General features: G+C 44.3%; 1 protein-coding gene across 6 annotated transcripts in view; it reads left to right on the forward strand.

Moving 5' to 3' along the window:
* Positions 1–27181, forward strand: part of WWP1 (WW domain containing E3 ubiquitin protein ligase 1) — a 137395-nt gene that overhangs the window by 97295 nt on the left and 12919 nt on the right. For all 6 annotated transcript variants that reach the window (XM_042844527.2, XM_065585854.1, XM_005299382.4 and 3 more), the window contains 4 exons: positions 1812–1945; positions 2043–2183; positions 10369–10489; positions 15199–15303. In XM_042844527.2, the coding sequence (XP_042700461.1) occupies positions 1812–1945; positions 2043–2183; positions 10369–10489; positions 15199–15303 (501 nt within the window). The remainder of the gene's footprint in view (positions 1–1811; positions 1946–2042; positions 2184–10368; positions 10490–15198; positions 15304–27181) is intronic.

Here is a 27181-nt window from a genome sequence, read left to right on the forward strand (position 1 = left end):
TATATGCATCCCCCTATGCTGGAACCCTTCTGTCCCATCTCCTTCAAGTCCCTGTCCCAGTCCTGTCTTTTCCATACCGTTGTCTCCTGGTCCCAGTCCCATTTTCATTTCCCACACCATCTCAGTCTCCACTCTTCAGGATTGGGCTCCCTGTCAGTCTCAGTCTCCCTCCTCTACATGCCACTATCTGTTCTGAAGTGCACCAGATGTGACCAACTATAGCATACAATGTTCTGATTAGGGTAATGAAAGCAATCCTTGTAATTTCTCATAACTTGGATTCAGAGTGTATTATCTTGTGTGCAAGAATCAAACTAAATTCAAACCAAAGATAAAGGTTTGGAATCACTGATGACCACAAAGTGGACACTCTTGGTCACCACTGCTACTTGAGAAATCTGAACAATGCATACCTACAGAAGGCCAAGTAAGCAACCTGAGAGGTGCTTGCTTGGCAAAGTTAACGCAACTGAAAACAGTGTCTAATAGTGGGAAATGTGAGGCAACCTTAATAATAGGTAGCGCTACCAGTCCCACCTGTAATATATAAATACTAATCCAAGATGGCAGTCTACTTAATTGTTAGGGTTTTTTCCCCTGAAATTAAACATTTCTGGCTTGGTAGGTTGTGGTGCAAAAGTACTTTGTTAGAAGTGATTTGAATGAGGTAACGGTAGAGCATACCATTTTTGAAGGTCACTCCAAACGTAAGAGTCACTCTGAAAGAAATGCAGACATTTGTGAGAAGAGATATTAGGGATAATAAGGTGGGGATCACAGGCAGATTGTAGGAGTGGAAAATAAAAAGAAACAAGGTCAAAGGTAAGAGGTGACAGATATTTAAAGGCAAGTAATTTGTAATTAAAATCTATTTGAAGTGAGTAGTAAAATGTTCATCAATACTTAATTTCTCAGGCATGTAATAATAGGATGAATACTTTTTAAAAGTCTGCATAAGTTGAAATGTAGTTTTTAGCCTTCTGGCAGGTCCAGAGAGCATCAGTAATGAAATCCCAACTGTCTTTTTTTTTTTTTGTGAGTGTTCTCTCAGTGCCAAGTAAATATAAGCAACACAATTTAAAATGAATCATCTAAGTGAGTAAAATGTAGTGGATCAGAACTGAGCAAAACTGAGGGTTTCACAGAAGAGAGATTGTGTTCTTTTATGTTTGTAAAGTGCTTAGCACATCGTTACTGCTATGTAAAGAACAAATAGAATTAATAACCAGAGCAGATGCTGTGTGCGTGCAGACACATATGTGCGCACACACACACACTCAAAATAGGGATGACAGTAAAAAGATTTCAATCAAAGAGTCACATTTCGAAAGTTTATTTAATTAACCCATGAGGAATCTCTTCCAGGAGCATTTCAGTGATTCAGTTTTAAAAATCTTGTTTACGTACTGTGATATTAATATATATATTTTTTCTAGATAGAGCAGTAGTACCTTAGGAGCATCAAGTGACAATTGGTTTTAAGCACATATGCCAATACAGCTTATGAAGAAATGTTAGATGTTTTCTGTCAGGCTTACTGTTACATAGGAAAATAATATACCTAAGAATTTACAACTTATGTAATTATAAAGATTCATTGCCAAACCAAATATCTATCAAAAAAATTATATTCGTTTCTTTATACTTGCCATTTTATGGGACTTTTTTGAGACATCTAAGTGTTACTCTTGGTGGGCAATTTTTTTTCCATCTGCTATTTACGTAACTTCTTTTCTGAAAGATTACTTGAGCCATGCAAAAATGAGTTGAAGCAATTGTCATTTAAACTTTTTTCTTCCTCCCCTCTACAGGCATTGTTTCATGGCAAATTTATTGACACGGGTTTTTCTCTGCCATTCTACAAGCGCATGCTAAGTAAGAAACTTACTATTAAAGATTTGGAATCTATTGATACTGAATTTTATAATTCCCTAATTTGGATAAGGTTTGTAGATTTTTTTTTTTTCCAGATGTTATAGTTCAAAAAAATAGTTAAATGTTTATATTTGTTTGATTTTTCTTTTGCTTGTTTCTTTCCACAGGGACAACAACATTGAAGAGTGTAATTTAGAAATGTACTTTTGTGTTGACATGGAACTTTTGGGAAAAGTTACTTCTCATGAACTGAAATCAGGAGGCTCAAATATCTTGGTAACTGAGGACAACAAAGAAGAATACATTGGGTAGGCAATTACAGTAACTCCTCACTTAAAGTTGTCCTGGTTAATGTTGTTTCGTTGTTACATTGCTGGTCAATTAGGGAACATGCTTGTTTAAAGTTGTGCAATGCTCCCTTCTAACATTGTTTGTTTGGCAGCCACCTGCTTTGTCCACTACTTGCAGAAAGAGCAGCCCGTTGCAGCTAGCTGGTGGTGGCTTGGAACCAGGGTGGACTGGCAGCCCCCCTATCAGCTCCCCACTTCCCTAAGTTCCCTGTGTGGCAGCCTCCCAGCAGGCTATCAGTTGCCAGCAGTTCAGCTGTCCCTCCCCCCACTGCCATGTGCTGCTCCTGCCCTCTGCCTTGGAGCTGCTCCCCAGAGCCTCCTGCTTTCTGTGCTGGGGTGAGGTAAATGGGGGACAGGAGCAGGGGGGAGGAGGACACCCTGACATTAGCCCCCCTCTTCCCATCTCCATAGAGCAAGGAGGACACATGATAGGGCTTAGGACGGAGGAAGCTTGCTGGTAGCAGCTGCTGTCTCAACTTGCTGATCTACTTAAAAAGGCAATGTACTTAGAGTGGGGTCAGCGTACTTAAATGGGCAATGCGCATCTCTCTCTCGCTCACACACACACACACACACACACACACACACACACACACACACACACACAGTGTGTCTCTCTGTCTCCCCTCCCTCCATTTGTGCTGCCTTGTAGAGTATAAGGCTACATTAACAACAATGTGTTAACGCTTGAGGGCCCAGCCGAGTGCTAGGTCATCATGTAGCAGTAAGGCATTCCCTGGGAACTATCCCATCCTCTGACTTTACCACCTCAACCAAGCTTCACAATCATCATTGCTGTGTACAGTATTAAATTGTTTGTTTAAAATTTATAATATAGTCTTTTGTCTGGTGGAAAAACTTTTCCCTGGAACCTAACCCCCCCATTTACATTAATTTTTATGGGGAAATTGAATTTGTTTAACATAGTTTTGCTTAAAGTCGCATTTTTCAGGAACATAACTACAACGTTAAGCGAGGAGTTACTGTATAGGAGTTTAAAAGAATGCCAAATATTTTTTTAATTTTCTTTTGTTGCTTTAGTCAGTGTTTATTTGGCAAATGTATGACTGTTTTTCACTACGTATTTAAGAAGCAGAAGTCAACCTGTTTGCTTTCTCCCCTTTCTTTCGTATACAGTCTTGGAGAGCTTTACTGAATGGAGAGTTCACACGTGATAACTTTCTATATCTTACCAAATAGCATAATTTTTTTTGTTTTGTTTTTTAATTTCCTAGTGACTCATGACCTGAGTAGACTATAGAGTGCCTGGGTATATAATATGAACTGTATACAAGTTACATTAAAATAGTTTAAAAACACTTTAGGGTTTCAAATTCAAGTGTGTGTGTGCGGCTTGCTGTAGAGCCACTCCAGCAACAGCCAGTGTGACTGTCCCTGGGACCACCTGAGCAGCTGGCCTGGAAGCCAGCTGCTTGGGTGGCCCTGGGTTCAGCCACACTGGCCTCTGCAGAAGTCACAGAAAGTCACAGAATCCGTGACTTCCACGATCTCTGTGACAAACACAGAGCCCTAGTTATAGGCCCTTCTGCCCCTGTAACCCTTTCCTGTCTCTGTCTCTCTGTTCTTAGCTGCCCACCCAAACTTCTGCCCTTCTCTCCCTCTGATCCTATCTAAGTGGGTGGGGGGAAGGATAGCTCAGTGGTTTGAGCATTGGCCAGCTAAACCCAGGGTTGTGAGTTCAATTCTTGAGGGGGCCATTTAGGGATCTGGGACAAAAATCTGTCTGGGGATTGGTCCTGCTTTGAGCAGGGGGTTGGACTAGATGACCTGCCCGAGGTCCCTTCCAACCCTGGTATTCTATGATTCTATGAAGCCCTCTTCCCCCTGCTTCTATTAAACCTCCCCTACTTTAACTAACATCCCTCTCCTCCTCTACACCTATTTGCCCCATCTGCTCCCCCCACAGTCTCATGTTCTCCTTCCTCCGATGCTGTGCCACCCATGTCCTGCAGCTCCTTCTCTCCTTGTCCATCCATCTATACAACCCCCTATTCCCCAAATTGTGCGTTCCAGTGTAGCTGTTGCTTCATTCTCCCTCTCATTACCTGGATGCCAGCACAGGGAGTACTAAGAGCACAGCACAGTGTCACCTGCTCAGTTCCTGTGCTCAACTCAACAGCAACCCCCAGCAGCTGGGAGGAGCAGTTGCAGGGAAAACCCTGCTCAGTTCTGCAGTCATGGGCTGGAGCACGCTAAGTTGCTTTGTGGGGATGACACATGCGTAGTCCAACCAGCACATTGGAGCTTAAAAGTTCTGGAGCACACTCAGGCAGACACTCTTCAGAGATTTTTTTTTTCTATCAAACTAACAAGTCTCTGAGCATGTGTGAAATGAGATTTTTAGAGGTTCTTAACTTGGCTTAATTTAGCAAATTTTCATGGGGATAACAAAAGCTACCTCCGAAATCAGAGTGATTCTCCTCCCTCCGCTCCTGCTAGATATAAAATCCCTGCTCCAAAGCTTGAAGTTTCTCAATTAAATGGTTGTATGTTTTTTAATTAACATTGGCTAAATAATGGATTCCCCCCTAATCATTGCATTTGGAAAAGATAGACTATTTCAGCTTCTCCTCCCCTCCACAAAAATAAAACAGCATGAGGCGGACATTCTGAATGGAAGATGTCTGCAGTTTGACTAAGGGTATGTCTACACTACGAAATTAGGTCAAATTTATAGAAGCCGGTTTTATAGATATCGGTTTTATACAGTCAATTGTGTGTGTCCCCACATAAAATGCTCTAAGTGCATGAAGCCGGCGGACCGCGTCCACAGTACCGAGGCTAGCGTCGACTTCCGGAGCGTTGCACTGTGGGTACCTATCCCACAGTTCCCGCCGTCTCCGCCGCCCATTTGAATTCTGGGTTGAGATCCCAATGCCTGATGATGCAAAACAGTGTCGCGGGGGGTTCTGGGTACATGCCGTCAGGCCCCTCCCCCTCCGTCAGAGCAACGGTAGACAATCGATTTGCGCCTTTTTACCTGGGTTACCTGTGCAGACAACATACCACGGCAAGTATGGAGCCCGCTCAGCTCACCGTCACCATATGTCATCTGGGTGCCGGCAGACGTGGTACTGCATTGCTACACAGCAGCAGCTAATTGCCTTTTGGCAGTAGATGGTGCAGTATGACTGGTAGCCTTCATCGGCTATCTGGGTGCTGGCAGACGTGGGGCTGCATTGCTACACAGCAGCAGCCCCTTGCCTTTTGGCAGTAGATGGTGTACTAAGACTGATATCTGTCGTCGTCATATTCCAGTTCAATCAGAGGTTCCTGGAGACTCAGTCCTGCCGGCAGTCCGATTGAACCGTCTTGACGATGATGGCTAGCAGTCGTAGTACAGTATCTTCTGCCAAGCACCCAGAAGATGCTGAGGGCTATCAGTCATGCTGCACTGTCTACTGCCAGCTTAAGATGTAAAAAAATAGATGTATTCATTTGCTTCCCCCTCCCGCCGTGAAATCAAAGGCCTGCTAAACCCAGGGTTTTGAGTTCAATCTTTGGGGGGGCCATTCTGTGTGACAGTTGTTTGTGTTTCTCCCTGATGCACAGCCACCTTTGTTGATTTTAATTCCCTGTACCTGTACGCCATGTCGTCAGTCGCCCCTCCCTCCCTCCGTCAGATTTGCGCCTTTTTTCAGACCAGACGCCATAGCACTGGGATCATGGAGCCTGCTCAGATCACCGCAGCAATTATGAGCACTATGAACACCACACGCATTGTCCTGGAGTATATGCAGAGCCAGGACATACCAAAGCAAAACCAGGACCAGCCGATGAGGTGATTGCAGCGTGGCGACGAGAGTTATGAGGAAATTGACATGGACGCAGCCCTCACACAAGGTACGGGCCCTATCAGTGTGCAAATCATGGTGTTACTGGGGCAGGTTCATGCCGTGGAACGCCGATTCTGGGCCCGGGAAGCAAGCACAGACTGGTGGGACCGCATGGTGTTGCAGGTGTGGGACGATTCCCAGTGGCTGCGAAACTTTCGCATGCGTAAGGGCACTTTCATGGAACTTTGTGACTTGCTTTCCCCTGCCCTGAAGCAGCAGAATACCAGGATGAGAGCAGCCCTCACAGTTGAGAAGCGAGTGGCGATAGCCCTGTGGAAGCTTGCAACGCCAGACAGCTACCGGTCAGTCGGGAATCAATTTGGAGTGGGCAAATCTACTGTGGGGGCTGCTGTGATCCAAGTTGCCAGGGCAATCAAAGACCTGCTGATATCAAGGGTAGTGACTCTGGGAAACGTGCAGGCCATAGTGGATGGCTTTGCTGAAATGGGATTCCCAAACTGTGGTGGGGCGATAGACGGAACCCATATCCCTATCTTGGCACCGGAGCACCAAGCCACCGAGTACATAAACTGCAAGGGGTACTTTTCAATGCTGCTGCAAGCCCTGGTGGATCACAAGGGACGTTTCACCAACATCAACGTGGGATGGCCGGGAAAGGTACATGATGCTCACGTCTTCAGGCACTCTGGTCTGTTTCGAAAGCTGGAGAAAGGGACTTTCTTCCCGGACCAGAAACTAACCGTTGGGGATGTTGAAATGCATATCGTGATCCTTGGGGACCCAGCCTACCCCTTAATGCCATGGCTCATGAAGCCGTACACAGGCAGCCTGGACAGTAGTCAGGACCTGTTCAACTATAGGCTGAGCAAGTGCCAAATGGTGGTGGAATGTGCATTTGGACGTTTAAAAGCACACTGGCGCAGCTTACTGACTTGCTCAGACCTCAGCAAAAAGAATATTCCCATTGTTATTGCTGCTTCCTGTGCGCTCCACAATATCTGTGAGAGTAAGGGGGAGACATTTATTGTGGGGTGGGAGGTTGAGGCAAATCGCCTGGCCGCTGATTACGCGCGGCCAGACACCAGGGCGGTTAGAAGAGCACAGCAGGGCGCGGTGTGCATCAGAGAAGCTTTGAAAACGAGTTTTGTGACTGGCCAGGCTACGGTGTGAAACTTCTGTTTGTTTCTCCTTGATGAACCCTCCGCCCCCCCCCCCCCAGTTCACTCTACTTCCCTGTAAACCAACCACCCCACCCTCCCCTCCCCCCTTCGAGCACCGCTTGCAGAGGCAATAAAGTCATTGTTACTTCACATTCATGCATTCTTTATTAATTCATCACACAACTTGGGGGATAATTGCCAAGGTAGCCCGAGAGGGGTGGGGGAGGAGGGAAAGAAAAGGAAACACTGCAGTTTAAAACTTTTAACTCTTATTGAAGGCCAGCCTTCCAATGCTCGGGTAATCATCTGGGGTGGAGTGACTGGGTGGCCGGAGGCCCCCCCACCATGTTCTTGGGCATCTGGGTGAGGAGGCAATGGGACTTGGGGAGGAGGGCTGTTGGTTACACAGGGGCTGTAGCGGCGGTCTCTGCTCCTGCTGCCTTTCCTGCAGCTCAACCATACGCTGGAGCATATCAGTTTGATGCTCCAGCAGCCGGAGCATCGACTCTTGCCTTCTATCTGCAAGCTGATGCCACCTATCATCTTCAGCCTGCCACTTGCTCTGTTCTTCCCGCGATTCAGCCCACCACCTCTCCTCTCGTTCACATTGTGCTTTTCTGTAGTCTGACATTGACTGCCTCCACGCATTCTGCTGTGCTCTTTCAGCGTGGGAGGACATCTGGAGCTCCGTGAACATATCATTCCAAGTCCGCCGTTTTCTCCTTCTAATCTTTGCTAGCCTCTGTGAAAGAGAAACATTTGCCGCTGGTGGAGGAGAAGGGAGAGGTGGTTAAATAAGACATTTTAGAGAACAATGGGTACACTTTTTCACGTTAAATTTTGCTGTTCACATTACACAGCACATGTGCTTTCGTTACAAGGTCGCATTTTTCCTCTTATATTGAGGGCCTGCCGGTTTGCTGTGAGAGATCACTCACGCAGTGCCAGGAACAGAATTCGGCTTGCAGGCAGCCATGGTAAGCCACAGTCTTTTGGCTTTTTTAACCCTCATAACATGTGTGAATGGTTTCAAACAGTAGGGCCCTCATTTCCCATACCAAGGACCCGTTGGGTTGGCCATTTAAAATGGGTTTGCAATGTAAAAGGAGGGGCTGGGGTTTCTGGGTTAACATGCAGCACAAACCCAACTACCCCCTCCCCCCCCCCCCACACACACCCAATTCTCTGGGATGAGCCATTCACCCATCCCCCCCCACCGCGTGGCTAACAGCGGGGAACATTTCTGTTTAGCCGAGCAGGAACGGGCACCTCTGAATGCCCCCTTAATAAAATCACCCCATTTCAACCAGGTGACCGTGAATGATATCATTCTCTTGAGGATAACAAAGAGAGATAAGGAATGGATGTTGTCTGCATGCCAGCAAACACTGGGACCATACGCTGCCATGCTTTGTTATGCAATGATTCCAGACTACGTGCTACTGGCCTGGCGTGGTAAAGTGTCCTACCATGGCGGACGGGATAAGGCAGCTCTCCCCAGAAACCTTTTGCAAAGGCTTTGGGAGTACTTGAAGGAGAGCTTTCTGGAGATGTCCCTGGAGGATTTCCGCTCCATCCCAATACACGTTAACAGACTTTTTCAGTAGCTGTACTGGCCGCGATTGCCAGGGCAAATTAATCATTAATCATTAACACGCTTGCTTTTAAACCATGTGTAATATTTACAAAGGTACACTCACGAGAGGTCCCTTGTGTGCCCTCAGGGTCTGGGAGCACGCCTTGGGTGAGTTCGGGGGTTACTGGTTCCAGGTCCAGGGTGATAAACATATCCTGGCTGTTGGGGAAACCAGTTTCTCCGCTTCCTTGCTGTGAGCTAGCTTCATTGTCATCGTCATCATCATCTTCCGCATACCCCGAACCCGCTTCCCTGTTGTGTATTTCTCCATTGACGGAGTCAAAGCACACGGTTGGGGTAGTGGTGGCTGCACCCCCTAGACTGGCATGCAGCTCCGCGTAGAAGCGGCATGTTTGCGGTTCTGCCCCAGACCTTCCGTTTGCCTCTCTGGCTTTGTGGTAGGCTTGCCTTAGCTCCTTAATTTTCACGCAGCACTGCTGTGCGTCCCTGTTTTGGCCTCTGTCCTTCATGGCCTTTGAGACTTTTTCTAATCTTTTGCCATTTCGTTTACTGCTACGGAGTTCAGCTAGCACTGATTCGTCTCCCCATATGGCTAGCAGATCCCGTACCTCCCGTTCTGTCCAGGCTGGAGCTCTTTTGCGATCCTGGGACTCCATCATGGTTACCTGTGCTGATGAGCTCTGCGTGATCACCTGTGCTCTCCACACTGGGCAAACAGGAAATGAAATTCAAAAGTTCGCGGGGCTTTTCCTGTCTACCTGGTCAGTGCATCTGAGTTGAGAGTGCTGTCCAGAGCAGTCACGATGAAGCACTGTGGGATAGCTCCCGGAGGCCAATAACGTCGAATTCCGTCCACACTACCCCAAATCCGACCCGCAAAGGCCGATTTTAGCGCTAATCCCCTCGTCGGAGGTGGAGTAAAGAAACCGGTTTAAAGGGCCCTTTAAGTCGAAAGAAAGGGCTTCGTCGTGTGGACGTGTCCAGGCTTAATTCGATTTAACTCTGCTAAAGTCGACCTAAACTCGTAGTGTAGACCAGGGCTCAGTTAAAAACAACTGAAAACAGGGTCTTATAATGGGAAGTGTTGGGCTGAAATTCTGGGGAATTATCAGATCTGCCTATAATACTTTTTTGGGGGAAAAAAGTATTTTTTCATAATTAATGGAGACCATCTGCACACCCAGATTATAGTAATTTTGAAATAGCTCAAATGTTGTTTCTAAACAGATGGATAGTGTCCTTTTCTATTAAGAGTTTTCATCCTGAAGGGTGGCAGCACAGCACTTGAAACATTGATAGTTCAGATTGCAGACTAGCAGTAATATAGAGTATAACTTTGGATAGGGAAAGGAACTCAGGATCAAGATACTGCTCTGAAGTTAGTGTTTATAACATTGTGGACCTGATTTTTGCTCTATTTTACTGGTTTAAATCAGTAGTAACTCCATTGTAGTTTGTGGAGTTACACCAGTGTCAGAGAGAGTAGAATCAGACCCTAATATGTATAAAAGGGGTAACCTTCCCAACACATTAATTCTTTTCTCTAAAATTTCTTTTTTCCCCCCCAGCCTAATGGCAGAATGGCGTTTTTCTCGGGGAGTAAGAGAACAAACCAAAGCTTTCCTTGATGGCTTTAATGAAGTTGTTCCCCTTCAGTGGCTACAGTATTTTGATGAAAAGGAGTTGGAGGTGAGGATTTATATTGTTTTATGTCTTTATTGTTAACATTTTGATATTCTAAGGAAGAATTGACTATATGGTATATGGATTTATTAATGAAAAGATCATCATGAATCAGATACCTATAATGTACTGTTAAAATATAAATATATTTTCTATCAAACTGGGTCAGAACCTCCAGCCACTGCCACTAGATAGTGGTCTGATGAGGGAGGTGGTATAGCAAATTGCCAAAACTTGGTGGTTGCTAGATCCAGAGGCAGTGAATTAAGAGGATGTAATTAAAAGCTCTGCTTCTTACTGCTAAGTCCCATGTTCAGCTATTCTTTTTTTTAACCTCCCCAGTCTGTACACACTAAGCTCTTCTCCAAAGAAGCAATATTTGAAGATGAGAAGGAGCTGGTTACCTGGACCCTGCCAGTCACAGAATTCAGCTAGTTCTTCACCATATTTAAGTGGCATTTTCATGGAGCAGACTGTGATGTCAGGGTAGAGAGTAGAAGCTAAAACACCACCCTTAATTCCACTTGGCCAGCAGTCCTCAGCTGCTGCCTCCTCACCCCCTGACTCCTTTACCAGGTGCCACTTCAACCCAGCACCTCCATCACCTCTAGTACCCAGCACCTCCCATCTATCACAGAGCACCCACCCACCACCAGAAACTACTGCCATCCGGCATCTCTCAAACCAGCCATGGTTACTTGCCTTGATTCCAGTCAAACAGTCGTCTGCAGACACAAAGGAATTGGGGTTGTGGTATAAAAAGATTGTGGGAATGGATAACAAGAACCTACCTTGACAGCTGTTCAGGAGAGGGACTGTTTCTTCATTGTGTATCTGTACAGCACCTACTATAGTGGGCCCCTGATTCTTGAATAGTGTTCCCAAAAGCTATTGCAGTACAAATAACAAATGGACATGACATTACTAGTCAATAGGCTAATGGTTTTAGACAGGGAGGAAGGAGTGACGTGTTCTTCTTTGAGTAGATGCAGCCGTGTATTCCATTTATGTGTGTTTACACCCAGTGCACCGGAGCTGAAGAATTTTGCCGAGCCATACCCCTAGGAGGTGGCGCTTGCATCTTGTGATCATAGCCCCACCACGGGCTACGTGAGGGAGCGCCGCCTCAACCGTCCTTAGTTCTTCTTCGAGTGATCACTCATGTGCATTCCACAGTAGGTGTGCGTGCTCGCCACATGCACCGGTGCCGGAAGTTTTTCCCTTAGCAGTACCTGTAGGGGAGCGCTCCTAGCGACCCCTGGAGTGGCGCCACCATGGCGCGGTATAAGGGGTGCTGTGTGCTCCCCCCATCCCCAGTTCCTTCTTGCCGCCAGTGACTGTGCTTCGGAACTGCTGTGCTCCAGCTCTTTGCTGTAGCCTTCCCCATTTGGACTGTTTAGTTCTGTAGATAGTACCTGTAGTTCTAAAAGTAAAAAAATATATAAACCTATAATAATAGTAAAGTAGAATCTGTCACAGAGATTGCACTCTTCATCTTGTTCTAAGGTGAGATCACCAGGCAGGTCAGTGGTGGGGACTGATGATCCACCGCAGGCTAAGGTACCAGTGAGTCTTCTCCCTGTGGGGCCGATGGAGTTGTCCTTTCCACTTCCAACTGTCAAGGAGCAGGATTTGGCTTTGGCCCAATTAACCACCTCTTCATCATCCCCGGATGATTCAACAGTGCCTGGTTCTTCCTCTCTTTCAGTGCCTGAGGATTTCTTGGCCTACCAGGACCTGTTGCAGCATTTCCCTGGGCATTCAGACAGAGTTTCTGAAGGAGAATACCCATAAATTGTTGGATATCCTGCAGCTATCAGCTCCTTGGAGAGTGTCCCTTCCTATGATGCGCTCCTAGAGCCTTCAAAGGTTCCTTGTATCATTTTGGCTTCAGTACTGCATACTGCGAAGCAAGTGGTGGAAACTCTGTTTTGTCCTGGTGCAGGGATTTGAAGGCTTTTACTTCCATCTGGTCCCAAATTCTGTGATTGTAATCATGGTGAATGATAGAGCCCAGCAGGGCAAATTTAAGTCCACACCTAAGGGCAAGGACTCTAAAAAGATGGATTTAGTGGTTAGGAAGATCTACATCTTCTCCTCCCTGAAAATGCAGATTACAAATCAGCAGGCATTGTCCAAATACAATCTTGTAAATTGGATGATGGTGTTTTAAGTTTACCGACCAACTACCTGACACCAGCAGAGAGGAATTTCGGACAGCCATCATAGAGGGCAGCTTGGTGGCCAAGACACTGTTGCAATCTGCACAAGACATCGTGGATGCTTTGGTCAGAGTTATGGCCTCTATGGTGACCATGAAGAAGGTGCCCTGATGGCAGAATTCAGGCATTGCTCCTGATGTGCACCATGCTATTGAGGATTTACCATTTGAATAGCTGGATGCAGCCAAGACTGTGCATTCCTTCAAGGATTCTAGGCTGCCTTACGTCCCTTGGGACGTCCCTTGGGAGAGTATATACTGGCAGTGCAAAGACACCACATGGTGGTCAATAGCAGCAGCAATACTGTCCACAATGCATCCTTGGACACCCTTTTCCTCCCACAAGTCAGCGGGAACCCAGAAAGGTGCATAGGTCCCAGAGTAGGAGGCATTCGGATCAGGGTTCGGCCAGTCAACACGCCTTCTCACAGTATCTCCTAAGTGCCCATTTTGACTCCTTTTTTCAGAGCAGTGGTTCAGTCATCACTCCCTTTACCCCACTTCTGTTCAGGGACAGGTTGGCTTTTATGGGGCTCAATCACAACCAACAGCTGTGTCTTAAGCATTATTAGATCATGCTATGCTATCCAGTTCCTCTCCACTCCTCATTCCCACCCTCCCTCTCCATCCCTGTTCAGGGACCCCTCTCATGAGATACTTCTTGAGCAGGTCCACTCTCTGCTGGCTTTGGTGGAGGAAGTTCCTCCAGAACACTGGCATCAGGATTTCTATTCCAGTACTTTCTGGTTCCCAAATCCAAAGGAGGGCTAAGACCCATTCTTGACCTTCACAGTCTCAACAAACATATCAGGTACGTGAGGTTCTGAATGGTCACCCTGTCAACTGTCCTCCCCACATTGTCTCAGATGACTGACTGTTTTGCTGCCTTGGACCTTCAGAATGCCTGTTTTCATGTGGCGATTTTGTTGAGCCACAAAACATTCCTCCAATTCATTGTGGCGGAGTGCCATTTTCAGTACATGGTGCTGCCTTTTGGTCACTGACCTATCCCTGATGGGCTGGGGAGCACATCTGGGGTTGCTGAAAGTTCAGGGTCTATGGTCGGAGCAGGAGGCCTTACTGCATATTAACGTACTGGAGCTTCAGGCCATCTATGAGGCTTGCTGGGCCTTTCTGAACCACACCAGAGACTCAGTGGTTCACGTACTTACCAACAATATCACTGATATATTATGTGAACAGGCCAGGGGTAACTCACTTCAGGATGCTCTGCCAAGAGCGATCAGGTTGTGGTAGTTCTGCCTTGAGGAGAGTATCACCCTGTTGGCTGATCACTTGCCCGCGGCCCAAAATCATCTCGCAGGAATTTTTCCCTGAATCACGAGTGGTCCCCGAAGATGAGTGTCTTGCGGGTCATCTTTGCAGGTTGGGGCATTCTGAGGATCGACCTGTTTGCTACAAGGGACAATAGGAAATGCTGTCCTTCTCAGTCCAGACTCCCTGATCAACACCTTTCATCTCAGCTGGCAGTCTGTTCTTCTGTACCCTTTTCCTCCAATACTGATAATTCCAAAAGTCATCCTCAAGCTAAAAGTGGATTGGGACAAAGCTTATCCTCATTCACCAGGCATGGCTGAGGCAGTGTTGGTTCTCTGACCTTCCCACGCTGTCAGTTCAGCCTCCCATATCCCTTCCTCGCCATCCAGACATCATGTAGAATCATGGTTGCATCTTGCATTCAGTTCCGTGCATCTCACTGGGTGGCTGCTCCATGATTTTTCCAGGGACTGAGGTGAGGCTGCCTGATCTGTAGTTCCCCGGATTCTCCTTCTTCCCATTTTTAAAGATGGGCACTATATTTGCCTTTTTCCCGTCGTCCGGGACCTCCCCCGATCATCATAAGTTTTCAAAGATAATGGCCAATGGCTCTGCAATCACATCAGCCAACTCCCTCAGATGCATTAGATCTGGCCCCATGGACTTGTGCGTGTCCAGCTTTTCTAAATAGACCTTAACCTGTCATTTCACCACTGAGTGCTGCTCACCTCCTCCACATACTGTGCTGCCCAGTGCAGCAGTCTGGGAGCTGACCTTGTCTGTGAAGACTGAGGCAAAAAAAGCATTGAGCATTACTTCAGCTTTTTCCACATCATCTGTCCCTAGGTTGCCTCCCCCATTCAGTAAGAGTCCCACACTTTCCCTGACCACCTTGTTGCTAACATACCTGAGCACCATAGGCTTCCGTTGAAGTTAGTGATAGTATTATGTGCTGAACACCTGACAGGATTGGGCCCCCAGTAAGTGTACTCTTCAGAGCACTTAACAAACAAGAACTAATAAAGCCTTATGGTACCCTATGAGGTAAGTAAAGGGTAGAGAAGAGTTGGATAAGAATGCAAGAGGTCTTGCTTCTGTGTTCAGACAAAGCCTTTTGTCTCTTCTTCATTGTGCAGATGTCTTTCATCTAGAGTACATAATCATTAAAAGGCAGTACAGTGCATCTATAATGATATGATGGTTGTTTATTTTCCAGGTTATGCTCTGTGGCATGCAAGAGGTTGATTTAGCAGATTGGCAAAGGAACACCGTTTATCGTCATTATACAAGAACTAGCAAGCAGATCGTATGGTTTTGGCAGGTATGATGCTCATAAAATTTTATTTTCCTGTTCTCTTTTAGCCAAAAGCCATGGAAACAGCTATATTCCTGTTCAAACCTGTTCAAAACTCTGACCTTTTTTTTTATTATTAGAAAAAGAATAAATATTTTCAGAGACTTTCTTGGTATGCTATTCTACTGTATTAATCTCCATTTTAGACTACACCTCTATCCCTATAGAACACGACCCGATATAACACAAATTCAGATATAACGCGGTAAAGCAGCGGGGAGCCCCAGGCCTTTTAAAGCGCCACCCGAGCCCCGCTGCTTTACCGCATTATATCCGAATTCATGTGGAGCCCCGGGCCCTTTAAATCACTGCCCGAGCCCCGCTGCTGGAGCTCCAGCGGTGATTTAAAGGGCCCGGGGCTCCCCACAGCAGCTGGATCACCGGGCCCTTTAAATCACTGCCGGGGAAGCCGGTCCAGTCTGGCACGGCGTACTGGCTCTTGCCGGCATGCCAGACCGGACCGAACCGGATATAACGCGGTCTCACCTATAAGGCGGTGAGATTTTTTGGCTCCCGAGGACCGCGTTATATTGGGGTAGAGGTGTATTTTACTTCTGGTATGTGCATGAGAGTTTTTTTTAAACCTCTAGTAATTTCTGTCTGATTCTCTACTTTAGATAGTAGTTATATGGCAGGGATGAAGGAACATAAGCTGTGTCCAGGCTTCCAGTTTTCGTTTCGGTTCCTCCCCCTCCCCACCGTCCCCCAGTATCGAAAGAGGGACTACTAGTTACTTTTATAAATTGTTTGGGGAGTTATCCACATAGCTTTTTGGGTTTAATAGTTTGTTCTTACTTTGTGTATTATATTTTACTTTTTAGGTTTTATTGTTACACTGTAGTAAAAACTGAAGAGCTTGTATTTTTAGGATTAGTTAACAGTAGTCTTCATTAAATGTCTGTATTTAAAAGACCAGTGTATCTGACAGTTAGTTCCTATGTTAAGAATAGGATAAACTGTGGTTTCTTTTTAGATTGTGGTAACTGTTGAAAAATGTTAACATTTGTTAATGCTGTAAAGTTATGTTCAGGTTTGTGCCTGTCTTAGAATGTGAAGAAAAGAGAAATATCCTGTACACTCCAAAAATTTACCCAGAATTCACCCAGAAGATTAAAAACAGCAGTCACAGCCAATACATTTTCTACTGTGTTATATATCATGTTGGCTTAGTGATCTGCTTAAGAATGTTATATTAAGCCAGCAGGAAAAGTCTGACATCCCCAATCCTTTAAGACTGATTTGAAATATTTAGAGTGATCCAAGGGCCAGTGATTCATCTGCTACAAATTTGTCAATTTACAAGAAACTAATTATTGAAAGATTCCTAGAAAATGGTGAAATAGCTGAATAGTGTTTCAACATTTACAGAGCACTGATATCTTTCAGTTGCACATGTCTCTAAGAAAGTCAGGATTAAAGTAATACCTGTGCCATCTGACTCGCACAAGAAAAAAGATACTTTTACTTTATCCCCCTCCTAAGTCATAAAGGCTTCTTGGCTTGGAGTCTCCAGTGTACTAAGGCCACTTTGTATCATGTAAGCCTTAAAGTGACCAGAGATGGCCAGCAGAGAATTCTCGTTTTGCCGGGGAACTTTCCCTTGGGAGAAAAGCGCTTCTACCATCTTCTACACCAGCTGTACCCCATCTTTCCTTCTCTGGTCATAATAGGTGATAGGAAGCATGTTGGGGCATTCTGTGGACATGGGAGAGGGGGAAGGAGCATGGTGGAGTGAAGCTTCACTACACCTGATCCTTCACTATTGTGACAATCCTAAGGGACTGTATGCCAGTAGTGTCAGAGAAAGCTTCTCCTGTGGAGATCTAACTTGTGTCAGAGATTGGTGGCTAAAGATTATGTGGTGCAACTGCATCATTGCAACCCACCTCTTGACTGCAGTTGAGCTTCGTGCAGGCAGAGTGGAGAATTTTCACCATTATGATTTAGACTTTGACAAGTAGCCCAATCTGGGATGGTCTATAAACTACGTTTAGTTAATATGTGGCCTTCAGCACTACAGATGTTCAGTGTTTTCATAGTAGAAACCTTAATAGCGCCAATAAGAATGGGGGAAGATGTATTGAGTTCCCCCTTGGCAAGACAGATAAGGAATCTTCTATCTTTTGACCCTGAGGGGAGAGAACTGTTGGCCTGGACTCTACAGGCTAACGTTAGAGAAGGGGAGTACGGGAGCTATATTTCAGGAATGGGGGTAAAGCTGTTTAACAAGAGGAAAAAAATGGTCAGTAAAAAAATAAGTTAGGGTAAGAGGAGAGGCAATTCTGAAGGGAAAGTTGATGGGGGGGGGGGAAATAAAAAGCAAGATTAGAAAGATAAAAATGTCTGGAAAAGAGGGTGAAGATGAGGTAAAAATTGAAGTATAACACTAAAGACAAGGAAGGCTAGATTAAAATACAGAAGGAAAGGAAGAAAAGTGAAATAGAAGAATAGGGAATGAAGGAAAAACAAAACCAAATGGTAAGCTCATTATTTTATTGAACATTTGTAGATAAAAGATTATGATAAAAGTATTATGTAAAACACATTCTGTTCATGGCTTTCCTAATTTGGAATTAATGGCCCTGTGATCATGGTCCTGTGACTCAGGAGGTACACCCATTAACAATTCAAATTCTCAGCCTCTGCGTTTTACCTTCTCACCCATCAGAGAAGAGGCTCTGGGATCATTTGCTAGACTCAGAAGCTCCCAGGCTTTGCTCAGGATGGTAATTCATGCAAAGGAACCCAGGAGATGAAGACTGTGTCTTAGCTGCAAAGTAGGCATAATGCCCTCTGCAGCGAGATCATCTTCACTGTTGGGAGAGCAGGCAACTATCAAATTTGCAGTCCTCACTGTGTCACCAAGGAGGATGATCAGCTGATGTAGGAAGCAGTGCTGAGGGTGGAGTCCAACCTCCCAAGTCACATGCACGTAAAGGATGCAGGGGGACCCTTCTTTGTACTCTAGCTGGACTCTTGAGGGCAAGGCTGCTGACCTGAGCATGTGAAGATGAATACCACTGGCTTCTGGCCACGCTGTCCCACAACTGCCATTAGCATTACACACACTCTTCCTGTCGTTGAATGATTGATTATTTTCGAAAACTCATGGAAGAGGAGAGAGATTCATGGAAGAGGGAAAATATAGTGCCAATCTATAAAAAAGGGGAGTAAGGACAACTCAAGGAATTACAAACCAGTCAGCTTAACTGCAGTACCTCGAAAGCAAATGGAGCAAATAATCAAGCAATCAATTTGCAAACACCTAGAAGACGATAAAGTAATAATTACCATTAACATCAATTTGTCAGGAACAAATACTGTCAAACCAACCTAATAGCTTTCTTTGACAGGGTAACAAGCCTTGTGGATAGGGGGGAAGCAGTAGATTTGGTATATCTTGACTTTAATAAGGCTTTGGTACTATCTTGCATGACCTTCTCATAAACAAACTAGGAAATAAAGCTTAGAATGAGCTAGGTGGGTGTCTCACTAGTTAGAAAATGTTTCCCAGAGAGTAGTTATTAGTGATTCACAGTTAAGCTGGAAGGGCATATCGATTGGGGTCCTGCAGGGATCAGTCCTGGTTCTGGTTCTGTTCAATATCTTTGTAAATGATTTAGATAATGGCATAGAGAGTACACTTCTAAAGTTTGCAGACAATATCAAGCGCTTTTTGAGTTGGGTTAAAATTCAAAATGATCTGGACAAACTGGAGAAATGGTTTGAAGTAAATAGGATGAAATTCAATAAGGACAAATGCAAAATACTCCACTTAGGAAGGAACAATCATTTACACACATACAAAATGGGAAATCACTGTGTAGGACAGAGTATTGCGGAAAAGATTATAGTGGATCACAAGCTTAAATGAGTCAACAGTGTAACACCATTGCAAAAAAAGTGAATATCATTCTAGGATGTATCAGCAAGTATGTTGTAAGCAAGACACAAGAAATAATTCTTCCACTCTCCTGTACTTCGATAAGACCTCACCTGGAGTACTGTGTCCAGTTTTGAGCACCAAATTTCAGGAAAGGTGTAGAAAAATTGGAGAAAGTCCAGAGGAGAGGAGCAAAAATGATTAAAGATCTAGAAAACATTTATTCAGTCTGGAGAAGAGAAGACTGAGGGAGGACATAAGCTTTCAAGTATGTAAAAGGTTATTACAGGGAGGAGGGTGAAAAAATGTTCTCCTTAACCTCTAAGGATAGGACAAGAAGCAATGGGCTTAAATTGAAGCAAGGGAGGTTTAGGTCAGACATTAAGAAACATTTTCTAATTGTTTGGGTAGTTAAGCACTGGAACAAATTGTCTAGGGAGGTTGTGGAATCTCCGTCTTTGGGTTTTTTAAAAAAAATGGGTTAGACAAACACCTCTCAGGCAAGGTCTAGTTATTACTTAGTCCTGCGTTGAGTGCAGGGGACTGGACTACTGAGATCCCTTCCAGTCCTACACTCCTATGATTATTTTTCACTGCTGGTGGTCTCCAACATATGCATTCTCTTTATGATCTCAACAGCTCTTGGGTAGCTCATCAAACCACCAAAAGTCATCCCACTAGGCAGCAGATCTAGAAGAGCCCTCATCCCAAGCTCTTTTAAGAAGTAGTAGAACTTTTGAACTCTGAAAAAGAGCGGGACCTTGAAGGGAGAGTGAGGCTTCTCAGCAATGCTAAGGTGGGAGAATGCCTTTCTGAGAGAGGGTCCCTCTTTCTGCTCCAAGTTAGGCAGTTTTCTATTAAGCACTCTAGCACCCTTCAGTACCAGACTCTTCTGACAACAAAAAGAAAAAGTCTCCAAAGACATGGCTCTTCAAAGCCAAGGAAGAACAAGGCATTCTTTCCTGTCCATCAGGGACATGAATGAAATTTGCTGACAGAAGTATTGGGATCAGACAGACACCAAAATCACCCTTCCTTAAGTCATGCACAAGACTATAAATATAAACTTATAAAGGAACACCATGAATCTTGGAGTCTTGCTTCATATTGCCCTGCTATACCTTTGCCTAGCAGCAGTGGGACAGCAGTATCCTTTTGGATCCAAGCAGAAGAAAGCTATAGAAATTATTTAAGAAAATAAATAGTTGTTACTAATTAACTAAATTAATAAATGAGTCTCTTAAAAAAGGTAGTCAGGGGAAATAAAGTGTTAGATGTACTGCCCACAGCATTGCCCACTGCATTAGTGTGACCAGGGACAGCTGCCAGTGAGCCTGGTGCTTGCCCCAGTGGGCAGGCCTGGAGGAACTGCTGGCATGGGGTGCTGGCTCCTTGGGGTTGCTTTCACCGCTGCGGTTCCCGGTAGAGCCTGCAGCTCCGCATATACCAATTTATTTCCGCGGATATAAATTTTGTATCTGCGCAGGGCTCTATTGATCATCACTGTGCACTTAGCAGAGATTTTCACTGAGCTGTCAGTAATGCGCGTGACTTTTTTCTGACTAGTTAGTTAATTTAGAACTGAGCAATGTATACAAGTAGTTCCAATATGCATTATTTTGCATTTATCATGACAGAGTTTCATATGCTGTCATGTTGCAAAGTCCACCTAGCTTCGTCTCTCTAGAATTCTTCTCCTCTATAATTAGTCTTCAGTGACCTATATAATTTTATTTAATCTGCAAATATTGCCACTTCACTGTTCATTAGATCATTAATAAATGTATAAAACATTAGTCCCAGTCTGGATCCTGGGCATCCCCAGTGTTAATCTACTACTATGTTGATAATTAACCATTTTATTCCCACTTTCACTTTCTGTCTCTTGGTCAGTTTCTGGTCCATGATAGTAGTTTCCCACAAATTCCATATTTACTTAGTTTCTTTAATAGCCCCTTGTGAAGATCATTTCAAAGGCTCTTTGAAAGTCCAAATAAATGTTATATATGTTCTCCTTTAATCTGCTATTGTCAAAAAATTTTAGTAGATGACTTTCCTTTACAGAAGCTGCATTGGCTTATACTTGTTATGTCATGTATATCTAGATGTTTTTTGTCTGGTTAGAAACTGAAATAAGGTTATCTGGTGTATATTTCTCAAGATCGCCATTTGCATATTTAAAAAAAAGATATGCTACATTCCAATCTTCTAGAATAAGAAGCCAATTTTAATGAGGCTATGTATTTGTATTAGTTCAGCTATTTAATTAAGTTCCTTTTGAATTTTTGAAGGAATGCCATTCAGTCCTGGTGTGTTCGCTATTTAATGTATCTGTCAGATCTTCCTCTTTTTGACACCTCAGTCTCTGATGGTACCTTATTTTTATTATCCCCATCCCCCCAAAAAAGTGGAGTGAAGACTCATGCAGATAAATCATTTAGTTTATTTAGGATGTCTTTGTTTTCATCACCTGTTCCCTATATTCCCTTGTAGTCCAGCTTGTTGACTGACTGATTCTCCTATAAATTTTTTAACAAAACATGCTTCTGTTAACAAATTTGAACATCTTGAAGGATCAGATCTCTAAGCAACAAGCCAAAGCTGTCAGCAAAAGAGAGGTTGTGACACTAGAAGTGCAAGTCTGAACCTCCCCAGATAATAGACTACCTAATTTTCATCTTCTGTGAATTAGTGTTACAAGTGACTCACTCTGGCATATCTTCAGGGTGCTACCAGAAATTTACTTCTTTTCTGACAAGAGATTTTGAATCATCCCCGTTTCCCTCCAAACTTCAAATGCAAGATGTCCTGAAACAGGCAATCCTGACACCTACACATCAGAACAATGAGATTAGTCCCAAACAAGGAGAGTCTTTTAGGGATATACTTTATGCTGTATGGAAAAGAACAAGGAGCATATATCTCATGCTAAATATCTCATCAAATTGCACATTTTGAACTTTGTCATGAACAGCTATTGCAGATGGAGAACATCTATTACATCTTTGTTGACTTGACGAATGCAGATTTCATTATCTCCGCTGCACCAGCTCATTGGGTGTTTCTGTTGTTCACACTGATCTTTGAAAGGGGCCCCCGTGGCATTTAATTCCCCTTATTTTGGTGAAAGTGATTCTACTCTTGCTGAATGATTTCCATCCTGTTATACTTGGAAGATTGACTGGTAAAGGGTTTTTAATAGCAGAAAGCTACAGTGGCAGTAGGGGCTGTGTAGAGCTGCTCTGTCATCTGGGATCTGTATTGAACTCTGATATGGGCAAACTTATGAACAGTTCATTTGGAAGGTCTGCTCAAAAACCTTCAGATGGTGTGTGCCCATGAGAACAGATCTCGGAAATACTCTAACATATCCACATAGGCTAACCCAACTTTCACAAAACAGTTCGTTCAGCTTCTGAAAGTAAAGGCCTCTTTCATCCAACTAGTACCCTAGGTCACAAAGCCCTTCACACTTCTGTGTTTCCACTTTTGCTATTGGGATCCCAAGTAACCTCTAAACACAAGTCATATTGCTATGGTGGAAGGAGTCCAAACTGGGCCTTAGGAAGGATTTTAATAAGAGATCCTGTTTGTAACTACAACATAGTTCTTCATAAACACTGTATGTCCCCTTGTGAGCCCATTCATTCACTTACTCTTTATTGGCTTTGTATTAAATTTTCCTCCATTACTTTGACTCAGAGTGGAGGAAATTGGTGCCTTTTCATTTAATTTATCTTTTACCTTCTGTAATGAGAATTACCCTCAGTATTGGCTGCCATCTTTTTACCAAAGATAAATGTCATCCACAAGAATCAGACCATTCACTTTTCCTCTTTCTGTCCCAATTTGTTAGAAAAGGAAAAGGTCTGCCTTTCTGTAGATGTGGTCAGAAGTTCTGGGAGGTTCTGGCATAGGTTAGGAGAATTCAGGTCCTTTGTTCATTTTGTTTCAGGATTCTAAAAAAGGTCATAAGGCTTTTCAGTTAGCTAAGTGGATGTGCACATGAGTCACTTGAGTTTCTTCCCTGTCCCTTGGAAATTAAGTTCTTTTCCATAAGGGTATGCAGAGTTCCTTGGTTCAAAGGGAGTTACAGAACAGGTAACACCAGTTACTTGGCAGTTACTTCACACCTTTACTAGACATTATCATGTAGATTTCAGTGCTACTTGGAAGACTACTTCCTGAGTGTAGTTGTCCAAAACAATTTGGCCTTGTTCTTTCATTCTATATTCCGCTCACTTCAGATTGGGGGAGTCCTCTGCAGAAAATAAAATAGTTTTATGAAGGGTTACCCTAATCTGTAGACCCATACTGTTTTCAGGTTTTTGGTTATTCTGTTTCTGATTACATTCAAATATTGTAAAATTATAAGAAAAAATGACTTATGAGAAGAGGTAGGGCCTGCTGAGGAGAAAGCTGAACAACTAGAGTCTAAGTTATTGGTTGATGGTGATGCTACATGAATCAAAGTGGAGCAGCCCATTAATCTCAGATATGGAGGTCTCCTTCATAGAACTCTTTTCAAGTAAGGAACAAAATGTTATTTAGTTGTATATAGGCTCATTGTATCATACTTCCGGCAGCTAACTCTAGAAGACTCATTCAGATGGCATGTTGTTGCATTTTAGTTAGTTTTTAAACTTACCTAAATATGGTGAAAAAATGAAGAATTTGAAATGTCTGACAAAGCCAGAATAGTTCTGGTGGGACAAATTTGAATCTGCCTGCATATCTTGAGACAAAAAAAATGCTCCGAGCTGCTAGTGTTGGTTCCTCCTCAAATTAGCCCCTCAGCTGTAGCTCTACTCAGTTAATTGGTCTTTGTTAGGTCCTACTTAACCTATGTTGGTGGGGATTTGAGTGACAGGGTGCTGAGTCATTAGGATAAAGGTGCAGCCTTTAAAAACTATAACTACTCTTCCTTGATTGGTATTTAAAAGATTATTACCACACTTAATCAAAATAGAAAAAATATTCTGAGGGACATGCCCTAGGCATGTAATGTCCTATGCGTGCTCCATTTCAAATGCACCTTTGATCAGATACTTTTTGTAGCATTGCCCGTTTGATGCACACATGCACCCTCGCTATCCTGGTACACTGAACGAAAGGTATATAGAGCAGTGTTGAACAAATCATCTTCATTTCCTTCTCAACCACCTTGGGTTTGAGATGGAGCATCTGTAAGGAAGCTGGAGTGTCGGCAGCCTGACCTAGCAGTCGTAGCTGGGCTGGGGTCTACACATCAGAATGGTAGTCAGTGAGCAGGGATCAGAGGAATTGCTGGAGCCAGGTTCAATGAGCGCGAGTCAGGGTTAAAGTCAGGCTGTGGTCGGAGACTAGATCAGAGGTAGTACCGTACTAGGATGGAATCAGGAGGCAGGAGCAGAGTTGGGCAGGGATCAGAGGCCAGAGATCAGGAATCAGGAGATGAAGTGAGGTCTGGAGTTGCAGAAGGTCCAAAGTCTGTCCTGTTGTCCAGACAACTTCCTGGGGCACCCTCCAAGGTTAAATACAGCGCTTAGCCAATCAGAGGATCACAAGGTGCTTTCACTCTGTGTGGCTACTATCCACAGTGTGCTCCCTGGCTGTTGCTCTGTACGTGCTGCGGTGGCATTGTGGGAACATCAACTGTCCCAGGCTCAGCAGACCCAGGCTCTAGTCCCTGGATCCTTAAAATGTCTTGCACTGGCTACTTCATAGTTGTTGTTTTTTCTTTAGGGAATAGCTTCAAGGTTTTACGTTGTTGTTTAGGTATTAGTCCCCTTTTTAGTTTTTACTAGTTATAGTAATGTTTTTGAGGGGACTTCTTTGAGCGACTCATTGTTTCCCTCCCCACGATCTCCCAGGGGCCTTTCCTTTTTTGAAAGATTTTATCCTCCAGTTATGCCTAGATCCCCTGGATCTAAACATTGCCTCACTTGCTGGGATTCTGTCCCAGTTAGCAATGGTCATTCTCACCGTATCCTCTACTTAGGGGATACCCATGTGCCATCAAAGTGTAAAATGTGTTCAGTTACCCGCCCAGAATTATCTCTCCTGGCTCTCTTTCTGAGAGAGAAGCTCCAAGGCACAGGTAGACTCCTGTCATTCCTCATTCCTCTTGGTGTGATCAACTCTGGATGCCCCCTCCTTTTCCTTATGCCCCCCTTCCCATTGGCCATACTGGGAACCATGGGCCATTTATCTATAATAATTTTTATATCCAGAGTACTAGCTACACCTGTGGGGAGCGCTAGAGGCAGAACTCACCTTCTGTTCCTATTCTGCTGCATCAGTTTTCACTGTAGGAGAAATCTTTTGAGGAACATGAGAAAAGGGTGGATGAGAAAGCTACACCACAAAACTAACATCTTATCCTCCTCACCTGATGAAGTGCTGTTGTTTTCCCTCTCCCCCAGTCCATGTGGATGATTTTCTGGAGTTCCAGGAGCTTATGAAGAGGATTGCTGACTCCTTCCAAATCCCCTTAGAGGAGGTTCCTGGCACTCCTATAAACTTTTGGACATTCTCCATACTGACATCTTGTGATGGGTAGCCTTACCCCTAAATGAAGCTTTCCTTGAACGTGCTGAAGCAATGTGGCAAACCCAATGGCCACCATAACTCTAGCATATAAAAGAGTAAATAAGGGTTCTGAATTTCTGTTCATGTTTTAGTTGTTGATGCTGTGAATGAGCATAGTAGACAATGCTATTCTAAAACAGCCCTGCGTAATAAAGACCAAAAATGCCTAAATCTGTTTGGTCGTAAGAGCTATTCTTTTGCATCATTGCAATTTACAATCACTATCTGTCAAGCCCTGATCGCAAACTACAATCACAAAAACTACAGCAAGTTTAACTCTTTTATTGACCATCTATCTGCCTCAAAAACAGAGAGAGCAATTTCAGACGATCATTGTGGAAAAGATATTTATTAGCTGGTACTTTGTTATAGGCTTCTTTAAACAAGGCCTAGACATGGCCAATATATCAGCTTGTTCTGTTTCTACAGCAACTGTCATGCATCTCATCTCTTTGCTGCAATCCTCGCAAATCCCAGGGAAGGTCCAAAGTACCATTGAGGATCTTCCTTGGGTGGTTCAAGGTCTTCAAAACTACCTGTAATCCTTGCATTCTCTCAAGGATTTGAGGGTTACTATCATATCCCTCAATATCTACACACCTGCATATAAAGGAGCTGCTTCTTTGAGTGCTTGTTCATGTCCCTTCCAATCAGATGTGTGCGCACATGGCAGCCAGAAAACTTTTCCCGTAGCAGCATCTGTTGGGTCGGTCTGAGCACACCCTGGAGTCGCGCCTTCATGGCGCTAAATATTGAGCCCTGCCGACCTGCCACCCCCTCAGTTACTTCTTACCGCCGGTGATGGCTAGCTGGAACAACCTGTTGCTCTCACTTTGCAAGTGCATTTGGGCAGTATTTATATTTAATTCTCAGTAGTTTACTAGTGTTAGTTTAGTATTAGTAGTTAGGTCATAAGTTTCCTTTAAGGGGTCTTACTCCCCCCACACACACACCCCCACACACAACCAGTGCTCCCCCAGCACCGGGATATGCCCTGGTCCACAGGGTTCAAACTCTGCGAGGACTGTGGAAAATTTATGCCTAAGAGTGACCCATACTCTTCCTGTCTGCGGTGTCTCGGGGAGAGCCACCAGAAGGAGAGGTGCAGAATTTGCAAAAGGTTTTGCCCTAGGACCTTAAGACTGGGAGCAAAGGCTCAAGATACTTCTCACAGAGGCTACACTCGAACCACAATCCAACCCGGTGTCGGCAGAACCCACGCCCAGCACCTCCTCATCGGTGCGCTGTCACCAACAATGTATGAGCCGGTGCTGAGAAAGGACAATTGCCCATAGACAATCTTTTGTGAGACACCGGTCTCAATCACCAGTGCCCCAGAAAAAGAAAAGGCCAGAGGGGGTCACTCTCCCCCTTCCAAGCCCAAGGAGCCTG

Source organism: Chrysemys picta, chromosome 2 (assembly GCF_011386835.1).
Source record: "Chrysemys picta bellii isolate R12L10 chromosome 2, ASM1138683v2, whole genome shotgun sequence".
Classification (NCBI taxonomy): domain Eukaryota; kingdom Metazoa; phylum Chordata; order Testudines; family Emydidae; genus Chrysemys; species Chrysemys picta.